General features: G+C 41.0%; 1 protein-coding gene across 1 annotated transcript in view; it reads right to left on the bottom strand.

Moving 5' to 3' along the window:
* Nucleotides 1–12,500, bottom strand: part of LOC310773104 (ryanodine receptor 3) — a gene marked incomplete at both ends in the record, with an annotated part of 192,734 nt that overhangs the window by 44,864 nt on the left and 135,370 nt on the right. The window contains 3 exon segments of the mRNA XM_083633021.1: nt 1,958–2,087; nt 2,801–2,915; nt 8,144–8,417. Coding sequence (XP_083489147.1) covers nt 1,958–2,087; nt 2,801–2,915; nt 8,144–8,417 — 519 coding nt within the window.

Genomic DNA, 12,500 nt, shown 5'->3' with positions numbered 1-12,500 from the left:
GCTCTCCCCCTGGTACAGCAGGGGGCAGTGTTTCCACTCTTTCCAAATGTCTCTAGCAGCTAATCTGCTAACAGCTGGCTAACATGATTGTTAAACGAAAAGTTTCCTTTACCACTTGACACTAGATACTTGGCACTTATATTATGGACAGGCTTTATGGAAGCCATTTTGTATACCACTGTGCATAGAGACACTTCTTTAATATTGTGGATATAGATGGTTTTAACTTGACAACAAAAACATTGAACCGCAGCTCACTTCCTGTTGGACTTTCCGTGAAAACCGTCTATACTGTATCTTACACACTTTTGTGGAAATTGCCTTTTAATCAGTATAGATTTTTTTGTATTGCAATTGCACATGTTTACTGTATACTTGAGCATGAATCAAATGACTGTGAATATGTGAATATGTTGTTACTTGTCTTTTGAGCGAGCTGTAATGTGTGTGTGTGTGTGTGTGTGTGTGTGTGTGTGTGTGTGTGTGTGTGTGTGTGTGTGTGTGTGTGTGTGTGTGTGTGTGCGCATGCGCGCACGTGCGTGCATCCAGGCGAGATGCACTCTCTCCCCAGCGGGGGGCTCACTAAGACTCTGGCATCGCTATCTTCTAACAGAATGGTAGATGAGTCAGTCACTCTCTTTCCCGATGAATTCACAGCACTCATACATGCACACATACACAATGCATTAACACACACTGAGAAACACACACATTTTTGCACCTCTTCTCAGGTGCGAGGCTAATGTATGCAGGCTCACAGCTAAAGAAGAAGCTGTGTGATCCCACTGGGATGTATATATCACCCATGTTAATGAGCGCACTGTCGCAGCATTTAGCATCCTTCTTTCATACATCATAGAGCTTGTCTTCCAAGTATGTTTGACCCTAACCTGTTAACCGTGCGAGGCAGCTGGATTTGCATGAGATCATGAGATCATGAGATCACGATCACATGACAAATCCATCCTGACACGCTCCAATCTATTGGTTTGAATCCCAACCACCAGTGGCTTGCACCAATCAGCGTCCTATGAGGCAGCTAGACGTGGGCTTTAGGTGTGACGCCAGCGAGAGCAAGCCCGTGATAGACAGATGGTTCATCCAATCACCTGCCAGGTATTTTTTTGAAAGCGCCTGCCCTTTGAAACGCTTTCCTGAGCGACTCATTCCCAGATGGTTATGTAAACCATCTGGCAGCGTCAGGTTAGTAACCTGTGTCCATTGGCTTGTAAAAGAATATAGCAACCACCAGGAAAAGGCAACAAAAGCCTCCCCGCCCCCCCAAAAAAGTATACAGTAGAGTACCGCAGGGATGACATATTTTTGTAGGCTTACCCAGAAATTGCCGCCATATTGGTTCGTAAGGGTTAGGTCTGTGGTTAACAAAAGTTTATGGGAGTGGAAATTTGTGTTCAGCAGGATCATCTTCACAAACGTGGACCAAGACAAAGTTGTCCTTGTTTCTGAAGATGATCCTGCTGAACAGACTTTTCCACTCCCACAAATTTTTGTTAACCACAGACCGTATTTCATGAATTTAACCAAAATCCCCATTCTAAAATCCCATAGCCTTTTCCCTCTACGAACCAACATGGTGGCGATTTGCTACTTCCGACTCGTTGCTGCGGTACTCTATTACTAGTTATATAGGATGGGAACTATAGGATATAGGATAGGAACTATGAAATTACAATCATATTTCATAAGGTATGTAGTGTAGTATCCTTGTAAAATGGATTGCAGGATTACTACAGTATAGGTGTTTCTCTTGAGGGAAATGTGATTACAGTTGGTTCCAGCTGATTGCTGATCATGCTGTGTGGTGTTGATCCGATAAAAGAAACAGAGAGCTCTGCACCAGCGCTCATTGTGGGAGGATACCCAGGGCTGTAGCATGGTGCATACTGCTCATAGTGGGAGCCAATCAGAGGCTCAGAGAGTTCCCTGCCGTACCCACCCAGGCCCACGCTGCTGTTCTCCAGCAGGTAGCTGAGGTGGTCGAACATGGCCTTCTGGTTCTGACGGCTGATTCGGCAGAAGTAGCACAGGAAGCGACAGCAGCTGGCCACCATCTTGGGGAAGGCGATTTCCTTTGGGGAGGCACATACAGAGCAAGTAAGGTCAAACAGCTTCTCTGGTAGGAGTTTTAATACAGGAGCCAATGTGCAGAAACAGAACATAGAAATTAACAAACAAGACCAGATGGCATGTTTCAATCTTTATAAGACAAATCCAGTCTATCTATCTATCTACTTGTCTACAGCTAGGCATTGCAATGTGCCCGAGAATTTGTCACTCAAAACAACAGTAAATCTATTTGTAGTACAAATAGATTTACTGTTTTTGTACCCAAACAGATTTGGGGAGGCTGCTGCTTTATTCAGAGGTACAGAGTTTAGTCTAATGACTATTTGGCTTTCTCCAAGCGTGTTGTTATACGTAAATCCCCTCCGATGTCTTCTTTCCTAATGAACATCTACAAAGGGCCGACACCTTCACGCAGCCAGCCAGACACACTGTGCCCTCTCTGCCCTCCATCCCAGACACTGATGCTGTCAGCCTGAGGAGAAACCCCACGACTGGGATCACCTCTTCATTAGTGCACGCTCACCCTGCAAGCACACTCCACATGTCAATGAGACCGTACAAAGCCCCACTCGAACACAACACTTTTCCAATGAGCCATTTCATTCCTGCTAAGAAGGTGTTGAAGGTGAAAGTATATCCTGAAAGCAGCAGCTATCTATAGTTCCCCATGAAGACACAGCCAATGGAAGTATAGAGGTAGAAGTTGTAGTACCTGTGACTTGTCTCCTCCCAGCACGTTGACCATGACCTCCATGACAGTCTCATGCATGCCCAGTACTCTCATCAGGTTGGGGTGCTGGTAGAACACTTTGTTGTTCATGATGTCACTGGATAAGAAAAAGGATACATTTAGTGAAATAATTAAATAACCCCCCCCCCCTTTGTTACATTTTAAGAAGCAAAATCAATTGCTTAGCTTTGCCCCCAAAAAAGGCACAAATCTGAGATATGAGGATTTTGCAGGACCCTAATGGGTAATGCTTTATATTAAGGTTCTATTAATAAGCGTTAATTAATAGGTAATAAGGCTCTTATAAGGTGCTGATTAACACTACTATTATGTTAATAATACTATATAAGTGTTCATAATCGCATTATAAACATATTTATTGGTAGCTTATAAGACATTTATAAGCAGTTTATAACCACCTTTATTAGCTGGTTTTGTTACTTCATTAAGCTTAATAAATAGTTTGTTATTACCTTATTAGCAGTTAACTATGCTTTTTGCAGGTACCGGATCTAAAGCGAGAACAGTGCCTTATTAAGGTTAATAAATCCTTTATTATGCACTTATTATGCTTTTTGCAGGTACCGGATCTAAAGCGAGAACAGTGCCTTATTAAGGTTAATAAATCCTTTATTATGCACTTATTATGCTTTCTGCAGGTACCGGATCTAAAGCGAGAACAGTGCCTTATTAAGGTTAATAAATCCTTTATTATGCACTTATTATGCTTTCTGCAGGTACCGGATCTAAAGCGAGAACAGTGCCTTATTAAGGTTAATACATCATTTATTATGCACTTATTATGCTTTCTGCAGGTACCGGATCTAAAGCGAGAACAGTGCCTTATTAACTCATTCACTGCCAATATCTGACTGGCATTTTTGGCACAGGCCAAGTATTTCCATAATGTTTGGTCATCTTTCAAGACCCACAGTAAATTCTGTACTAGGACTACAGTGATGTCCAATACCTCGAAATGAAGATCTAAGTCTCTACTTTCACCCCCAAAAAGAAAGTTAGCTTTTAGCATGTTCTGTACTCTACTTATAACCCTTTTTATACACCCCATGTTCACCAAAAAAGCCTGTCTGGGAAGAGAAAAGGGAGAAAAAAGCATTTTTGTAAAAGGGCACAATCTCAGGCATAACTCACTCTCAATTCTTTTATTTTGAACTGTATTGACATCAGACATGTAAATATTATTCGTTAGGACACAAATGACAAAAAAAAAATATATATATATATATATATATACACACATGAAGTGCTTTTTTTTTACATTCAACAATACAGTTTACTCGGTGTGAGTGTGCAGACAGACAGACAGACAGACAGACAGACACACCGACAGACAGACAGACAGACAGACAGACAGACAGACAGACAGACAGACACACACACACACACACACACACACACACACACACACACACACACACGATCCCCCTTTTAGATTTCTAACCCAACATAGGATAAGCAATAACCACGCCCTGTGGCGCTGGGATTGGCCAGGAGCAACACTGGAGCTAGGGCGAGCAGCCCAGCGATTTCATGAACCAACTGAAGAGCTCTTGAGAAGGACAGCGGGCTGCTGTGAGTGCCTTCTGCCCGCTGCTGCCTAGCTGTTCCTGTGTTTATTTTGATTTGTTCTGGTACACCGTCCTCGTCCATGTCTCCCTGTCATATCTATGATCGTTCCCGTTTTCCCCTCGGCTATTCAACACGTCCTCACCGCCCTCGCAAACTGATCGATCATTTCCTCATTCCTCCGATGATCAAACACATCTCTTGATTACTTTCTCCCGTTTTCTCCTGGCTGGCACAGAGGAAGGCGACTCCAGCTCGGCGTTTCAATGGCGTTTCTCCTGTCTGCACAAGGAAGCGTTACCCGTTCTCTGCTTTTCCTCTTGCTCAATTTCAAAACAACAGCTGCGGTATGTGTTTGATCGCGTGCTGTCGGCTACCCTTTGAAGGCAGGGACCTGTGTCTGTGTGACAGGCTGGGCAAGTGTTTGCTGCAGGCGCTGCACCAATAAAAACAAAAACACGTCAAACACGTCCTTGGCGGGGAAGGCCATTGCTGATAACACGTCAAAGACGTCATTGGCGGTGAATGAGTTAAGGTTAATAAATCCTTTATTATGCACTTATTATGCTTTCTGCAGGTACCGGATCTAAAGCGAGAACAGTGCCTTATTAAGGTTAATAAATCCTTTATTATGCACTTATTATGCTTTCTGCAGGTACCGGATCTAAAGCGAGAACAGTGCCTTATTAAGGTTAATACATCATTTATTATGCACTTATTATGCTTTCTGCAGGTACCGGATCTAAAGCGAGAACAGTGCCTTATTAAGGTTAATAAATCCTTTATTATGCACTTATTATGCTTTCTGCAGGTACCGGATCTAAAGCGAGAACAGTGCCTTATTAAGGTTAATACATCATTTATTATGCACTTATTATGCTTTCTGCAGGTACCGGATCTAAAGCGAGAACAGTGCCTTATTAAGGTTAATAAATCCTTTATTATGCACTTATTATGCTTTTTGCAGGTACCGGATCTAAAGCGAGAACAGTGCCTTATTAAGGTTAATAAATCCTTTATTATGCACTTATTATGCTTTCTGCAGGTACCGGATCTAAAGCGAGAACAGTGCGTTATTAAGGTTAATAAATCCTTTATTATGCACTTATTATGCTTTCTGCAGGTACCGGATCTAATGCGAGAACAGTGCCTTATTAAGGTTAATAAATCCTTTATTATGCACTTATTATGCTTTTTGCAGGTACCGGATCTAAAGCGAGAACAGTGCCTTATTAAGGTTAATAAATCCTTTATTATGCACTTATTATGCTTTCTGCAGGTACCGGATCTAAAGCGAGAACAGTGCCTTATTAAGGTTAATAAATCCTTTATTATGCACTTATTATGCTTTTTGCAGGTACCGGATCTAAAGCGAGAACAGTGCCTTATTAAGGTTAATAAATCCTTTATTATGCACTTATTATGCTTTCTGCAGGTACCGGATCTAAAGCGAGAACAGTGCCTTATTAAGGTTAATAAATCCTTTATTATGCACTTATTATGCTTTCTGCAGGTACCGGATCTAAAGCGAGAACAGTGCCTTATTAAGGTTAATAAATCCTTTATTATGCACTTATTATGCTTTTTGCAGGTACCGGATCTAAAGCGAGAACAGTGCCTTATTAAGGTTAATAAATCCTTTATTATGCACTTATTATGCTTTCTGCAGGTACCGGATCTAAAGCGAGAACAGTGCCTTATTAAGGTTAATAAATCCTTTATTATGCACTTATTATGCTTTCTGCAGGTACCGGATCTAAAGCGAGAACAGTGCCTTATTAAGGTTAATACATCATTTATTATGCACTTATTATGCTTTCTGCAGGTACCGGATCTAAAGCGAGAACAGTGCCTTATTAAGGTTAATAAATCCTTTATTATGCACTTATTATGCTTTCTGCAGGTACCGGATCTAAAGCGAGAACAGTGCCTTATTAAGGTTAATACATCATTTATTATGCACTTATTATGCTTTCTGCAGGTACCGGATCTAAAGCGAGAACAGTGCCTTATTAAGGTTAATAAATCCTTTATTATGCACTTATTATGCTTTCTGCAGGTACCGGATCTAAAGCGAGAACAGTGCCTTATTAAGGTTAATAAATCCTTTATTATGCACTTATTATGCTTTTTGCAGGTACCGGATCTAAAGCGAGAACAGTGCCTTATTAAGGTTAATAAATCCTTTATTATGCACTTATTATGCTTTCTGCAGGTACCGGATCTAAAGCGAGAACAGTGCCTTATTAAGGTTAATAAATCCTTTATTATGCACTTATTATGCTTTTTGCAGGTACCGGATCTAAAGCGAGAACAGTGCCTTATTAAGGTTAATAAATCCTTTATTATGCACTTATTATGCTTTCTGCAGGTACCGGATCTAAAGCGAGAACAGTGCCTTATTAAGGTTAATAAATCCTTTATTATGCACTTATTATGCTTTTTGCAGGTACCGGATCTAAAGCGAGAACAGTGCCTTATTAAGGTTAATAAATCCTTTATTATGCACTTATTATGCTTTCTGCAGGTACCGGATCTAAAGCGAGAACAGTGCCTTATTAAGGTTAATAAATCCTTTATTATGCACTTATTATGCTTTTTGCAGGTACCGGATCTAAAGCGAGAACAGTGCCTTATTAAGGTTAATAAATCCTTTATTATGCACTTATTATGCTTTCTGCAGGTACCGGATCTAAAGCGAGAACAGTGCCTTATTAAGGTTAATAAATCCTTTATTATGCACTTATTATGCTTTCTGCAGGTACCGGATCTAAAGCGAGAACAGTGCCTTATTAAGGTTAATAAATCCTTTATTATGCACTTATTATGCTTTTTGCAGGTACCGGATCTAAAGCGAGAACAGTGCCTTATTAAGGTTAATAAATCCTTTATTATGCACTTATTATGCTTTCTGCAGGTACCGGATCTAAAGCGAGAACAGTGCCTTATTAAGGTTAATAAATCCTTTATTATGCACTTATTATGCTTTCTGCAGGTACCGGATCTAAAGCGAGAACAGTGCCTTATTAAGGTTAATAAATCCTTTATTATGCACTTATTATGCTTTCTGCAGGTACCGGATCTAAAGCGAGAACAGTGCCTTATTAAGGTTAATACATCATTTATTATGCACTTATTATGCTGCCTCAATGGAGGCAGATGTCTGAATGGCCAAACGGCCAGGGGAATGATTCTGAGAGATGTGTGTTTCACTCAGGGTTTTCTGTCTCTAAGAGGGGCAGAATTGCATGATGAGACAAAAATGCAAATTAAGCCTCCCAGAGCCTTCTAAAGAGCCAATAAGAGGTTTTTCTTGAATAACTCTGGAACCGACGCTTGGATCTTTCTGAAATTTTCATCGCTTATCCAGGAAATGAGCATGGGCTCATGAGGTACCTGCAAAAAGCATAGTTAACTGTTAATAAGTGCATAGTTAACTGCTAATAAGGTCATAACAAACTATTTATTAGGCTTAATAAAGTAACAAAACCAGCTAGTAAAGGTAGTTATAAAGTAATAAATATGTTTATAATGCGATTATTAACACTTATATAGTATTATTAACATACTAGTGTTAATAAGCACCTTATAAGAGCCTTATTACCTATTAATTAATGCATATTAATAGAACCTTAATATAAAGCGTTACCCAGTAATGATTTGTATGTGAGATGAGAACTGAGTCCATAACCTTAACGTATTCAAGGCCAAGAGAGCTTCACTGAGGCTGCGACCTACCCCAGTCCATCGATCATGAGCTTTTCCTCCTCCTTCCCCATGCGGACGGACAGTAGAGACCTGATCTGACCCAGTGAAGCCAGGAGGTTGATGGTGTCCTGGACCGAGGCGGCACTGATGGTGTAGCTCTTCCTCATGGCTCGCAGCAGCTCCCCGATGCTGTCGTACTGCCGCCGCAGCAGACTGAACATCTTCCGCACCAGCTGTGGGTCCTGGATGTGACACTCCTGGGCCCAGCTCACCATGGTCTGAGAGATCAGCTCCTTAAGGTTGGCTGTAAGGAGACAACAACAGTCGTTAGCTCTTTATTGGCAAGGTCTGCATTGGTAAACGAGATATCTGAAAATTATAGATCAAAATAAAGGACCAACCAACTGGGACAAAGCACTCATGATATACAGTATGCTTATTTGTGATCAAATCTTTTTATTTTCAGAACATTAAACACAAACAATACGCCAGACATAGAAAACATATAAACCCCCCCCCCCCCCCTCCCCACAAGGGTAAACAAAGAGAAACAAAAACAAAAACAGACTCAAAGATCACAAAATAAAGACATTATAACAGCTCTTTCAAAGCCTCAGCTGCCGCGAGCCACATATTCAAATTCACCTCCTTAGCCCCATTTGTTCGAGCTGTTGATAATTCCAAGTAGATTACATCAAGAAAGGTTAATAACCAATGTCTGATGGTCAGAATGTAAGGGGGCTTCCAACGTACTGCTACCATTTTCTTTGCGGCCGTTAGACCTGCAAGCACTAAACGTTTCTGATATTTAGGAATATGAAGTGAAGAAATGTCATTCAACAACAAAAATGAGATGGTCACAGGCACTGTGTCCGCAATCAGCGACGACAATTTAGAGGCGACATCCTGCCAAAAACGAGCGACTGGAGGACACTCCCATGTCATGTGTAAAAAAGTGCCAAGGCTCTTTAACGAGCAAAGGGTGCACGAGGGATCACCAATAGCCCCCATAAGAAAAAGCTTACGGGGGGTTAAATAAGTCCTATGTATGAAATTATAATGGATCTGTTGATGGTTGGGATTTCGAGAAGCTAATTTAATGTTACTCCATACCATGTCCCAATCAAAGTCATGTGCCAGTTCGGGTACGTCCCCCCTCCAAATTCTTTCTAAAGGAAGATTTTTGTATGACATTTCAATAAAATATTGGTATAGAGAGGTCACCGCACCTTTCGATGCCTTCTTTGTGATAATCATCTCACGGAATGGATGTGAATGTAAAGGGAGTTGCTGCGATATACCTTGTGTTTGGAGAGCAGATCTCAACTGAAAAAAAAAAAAGGGTTGTATTTGGTAAATTAAAATTGCGTTTAATATCCTTAAAGGTGTGTAACCCATTTATGTCATAGATGTCACCCAGGAGATGAACACCCCTGTTTTGCCACAGAGGAAAAAAGACCGGTTTCCCCCCAATTAGCAAATCCCTATTATTAAAAATCGGAGTGTGAAGATGCCATTTGCAAGAAACTTTACAGAATCGTTCTGCTGAGCGCCAAGTCCGCAGAAGTTGAGTTACAATCGGGCCGAATTGCTGCTGACATTGTCTGATAGAAATATTGACAAATAATATGTCTGACAAAGACCAGGGGTGCACCAATTTTTCCTCCATTGATCGCCACGACACAGTTGCTTGTGGATCAAACCAAGTGACTAGTGGTCTGAGGTTAAAAGACCAACTATATAATTTAAAGTTAGGGACCGCTAGGCCTCCGTCTAGTCTTGCCCGTTGGATAGTTGTGGCTTTTAGGCGAGGACGTTTCCAAATAAACTTGGAGATGGCTGCACGGAGTTTACTCCAGAAATTTGCAGAAGGACAAAGCGGAATCATGGAGCTAACAAAATTTAATCTAGGTAGCACATTCATTTTGACTAAATGCCTGCAGTGAGTTTGGCAAACTTGACCATCTCTCTAAATCACTTAACACAGTGTTCAGCATCTCTGTGAAATTGTGTTTAACAATGGCATCAAGAGAGGAGAATATTTCGATACCCAAATACCGGAAATGCTGAACAGAGGGAATGTTAGCGGGCAAGATGGTAGACCTAGCAGCTGCATTCAGTGGCAGGAGGGCAGACTTCGACCAATTGATCTTGAAACCAGATAATGCACCAAATTCTTCTAGCGCTGACAAAAGATGAGGAATGGACTGTACTGGATCTTGGACAAAAACGAGGATATCATCAGCGTAAAGCGCCAAATGCTGCTGTGTATCATGAACAATAATAGGTTTGATAACAGGAGACTGTCGAATCAACCAAGCCAAAGGCTCCAGCGAAATCGCGAAGAGCCCCGGGCTCAAGGGGCAACCTTGCCGAGAAGATCTAGATACCTGGAACAACGCAGAGCAGATTTTACCAGTGAGAACCATAGCTGAGGTGTTTGAATAAAGGACCTTTATCAATCATATAAAACCCTCTCCGACGCCCATCACTTTCAACACCGACCACAGAAAGGGCCACTCAAGATGGGCAAAAGCCTTCATCGCGTCAAGGGACAATACAGCCGCTGGGGTTTGAGAAGCTGAAGATGCATTGATTATGTGTAGCAGTCTCCGTTTGTTGTCAGGCGATTTAATAAAGCCTGTCTGATCACAGTGAATCAAGGAAGACATATGCGTTTGTAGGCGATATGAGAGTAATTTAGCGAAATTTTTTACATCTGCATTCAAGAGACTAAGAGGTCTATAATTACCACATTCTGTTGGGTCTTTATCTTTTTTAAGAAGTAAAGAGATTACTGCAATATTAACATCCCGAGAGAAATTACCTTTTTCTATCGAACAGCATATCATACTAAGAAGAAATGGTCCAATTATGTCCCAGAAGGTCAGATACAGCTCTGGCGGAATGCCATCAAACCCGGGCGATTTACCCTTCTTCATACTAAGAACAGCGTTTCTAAGTTCTTCAAGTGAAATCGGGCTTGCTAGCTCATTCGCAACTTCCTCACTCAGGCAAGGCATATTTAGTTGAGCTAAAAATTCATTGCATTTGTCCAGGTCAAAAGACACCTCGGATTTATATAGATCAGTGTAAAAACTGCGAAAAGTGTTATTAATCTCGGTGGGATCTGTGGTAAGGTTACCTGCCTGTGACTTTATTGATGGGATGTCAGAAAACTGATCATTCGTTCTAATTTTCATGGCTAATAGGTGGCTCGGTCTCGATCCATGGAAATAGTATCGTTGTCTAGTTCTATGAATTAAGAACTCTGAGTGCTGTTTAAGAATAACATTACCGTAATTTCTTTTTTGACTAGTTCACGTTGTAGAGCTATTTGTTCTGAATAGTTAACTGATAAAGCGGAGTCTAACCTACCAAATTCATTCTCTAATTCTTGTAATTTAGATAAGCGTGCTTTACGCTGATTAGAAGCAAATAGCGTAGTATTACTCCTAATGAATCCCTTGATCGAGTCCCACAATATTCTAGAATCGTCAACTGATCCCACATTAAATTCTAAAAATTCAGTAAATTTACCTACAAATTGTGTCCTAAAGTCCTCTTGTTCCAACAAAGCCGTGTTAAACCGCCATCGCGGTGCACGAGATGAGACCTTACTAAAGACTATTGAGCAAAGCACTCCTTTATGATCAGAGAGGGCAATAGGAAGCAAAGCAACATCATAGATGCATTGAAATGACTTAGGAGATGCAAACACATAATCAATTCTTGAGCTCGTTTTATGTCGGCCAGAGAAAAAGGAAAAACCTTTAACTGAAGGATTGATCAAACGCCACATATCAACAAGCCCCACCGTGTTGGCCCAGGCTTTTAAGGCAGAAGATGCCAGTTTCTGGTCTCTTGTTTCAGATTGACCTGTTTTGTCCACGGCTGCATTCCAGACTGTATTAAAATCCCCCCCGACTATAAATGAGTAATCAGTCAGCTCCAGCATAGTTTTTGTCAAGTTGCTATAAAATAACTTGTCAAAGGAATTTGGTGCATACACAGATAAAAGTGCCATCTTCCTGCCACTGATTTCCGCTTTAACCATGGCCATCCTGCCAGCTGTATCCGACCACGTATCGTGAATCCTAATTTTGAGATTCCTTTTTGCTACAATGGCTACACCCCTGGTCTTTGTACAAGATGATGATGAGGCAATCACATGATAATTTTTATCAGCAAGGCGTCTAACATCATAACTCAAAAGATGTGTCTCCTGTATTAATGCAATGTCAATTTTCTTGCGGCATAATAAACTTAAAGTGCTGGTCCTCTTATGAGGGATATTCAGACCGCCTGTATTCCAGCTCAAGATGTTAAGCTCCGCCATACCTCAAATAATTGGTTCCGAAAAAACGCGCAATCCGCCCGAACACAG

Source organism: Poromitra crassiceps (genome assembly GCF_964638095.1).
Source record: "Poromitra crassiceps genome assembly, chromosome: 3".
Lineage (NCBI taxonomy): Eukaryota > Metazoa > Chordata > Actinopteri > Beryciformes > Melamphaidae > Poromitra > Poromitra crassiceps.
The sequence above is the reverse complement of the archived record's forward strand: the minus strand, read 5'-3'. Positions and strand labels throughout refer to the sequence as shown.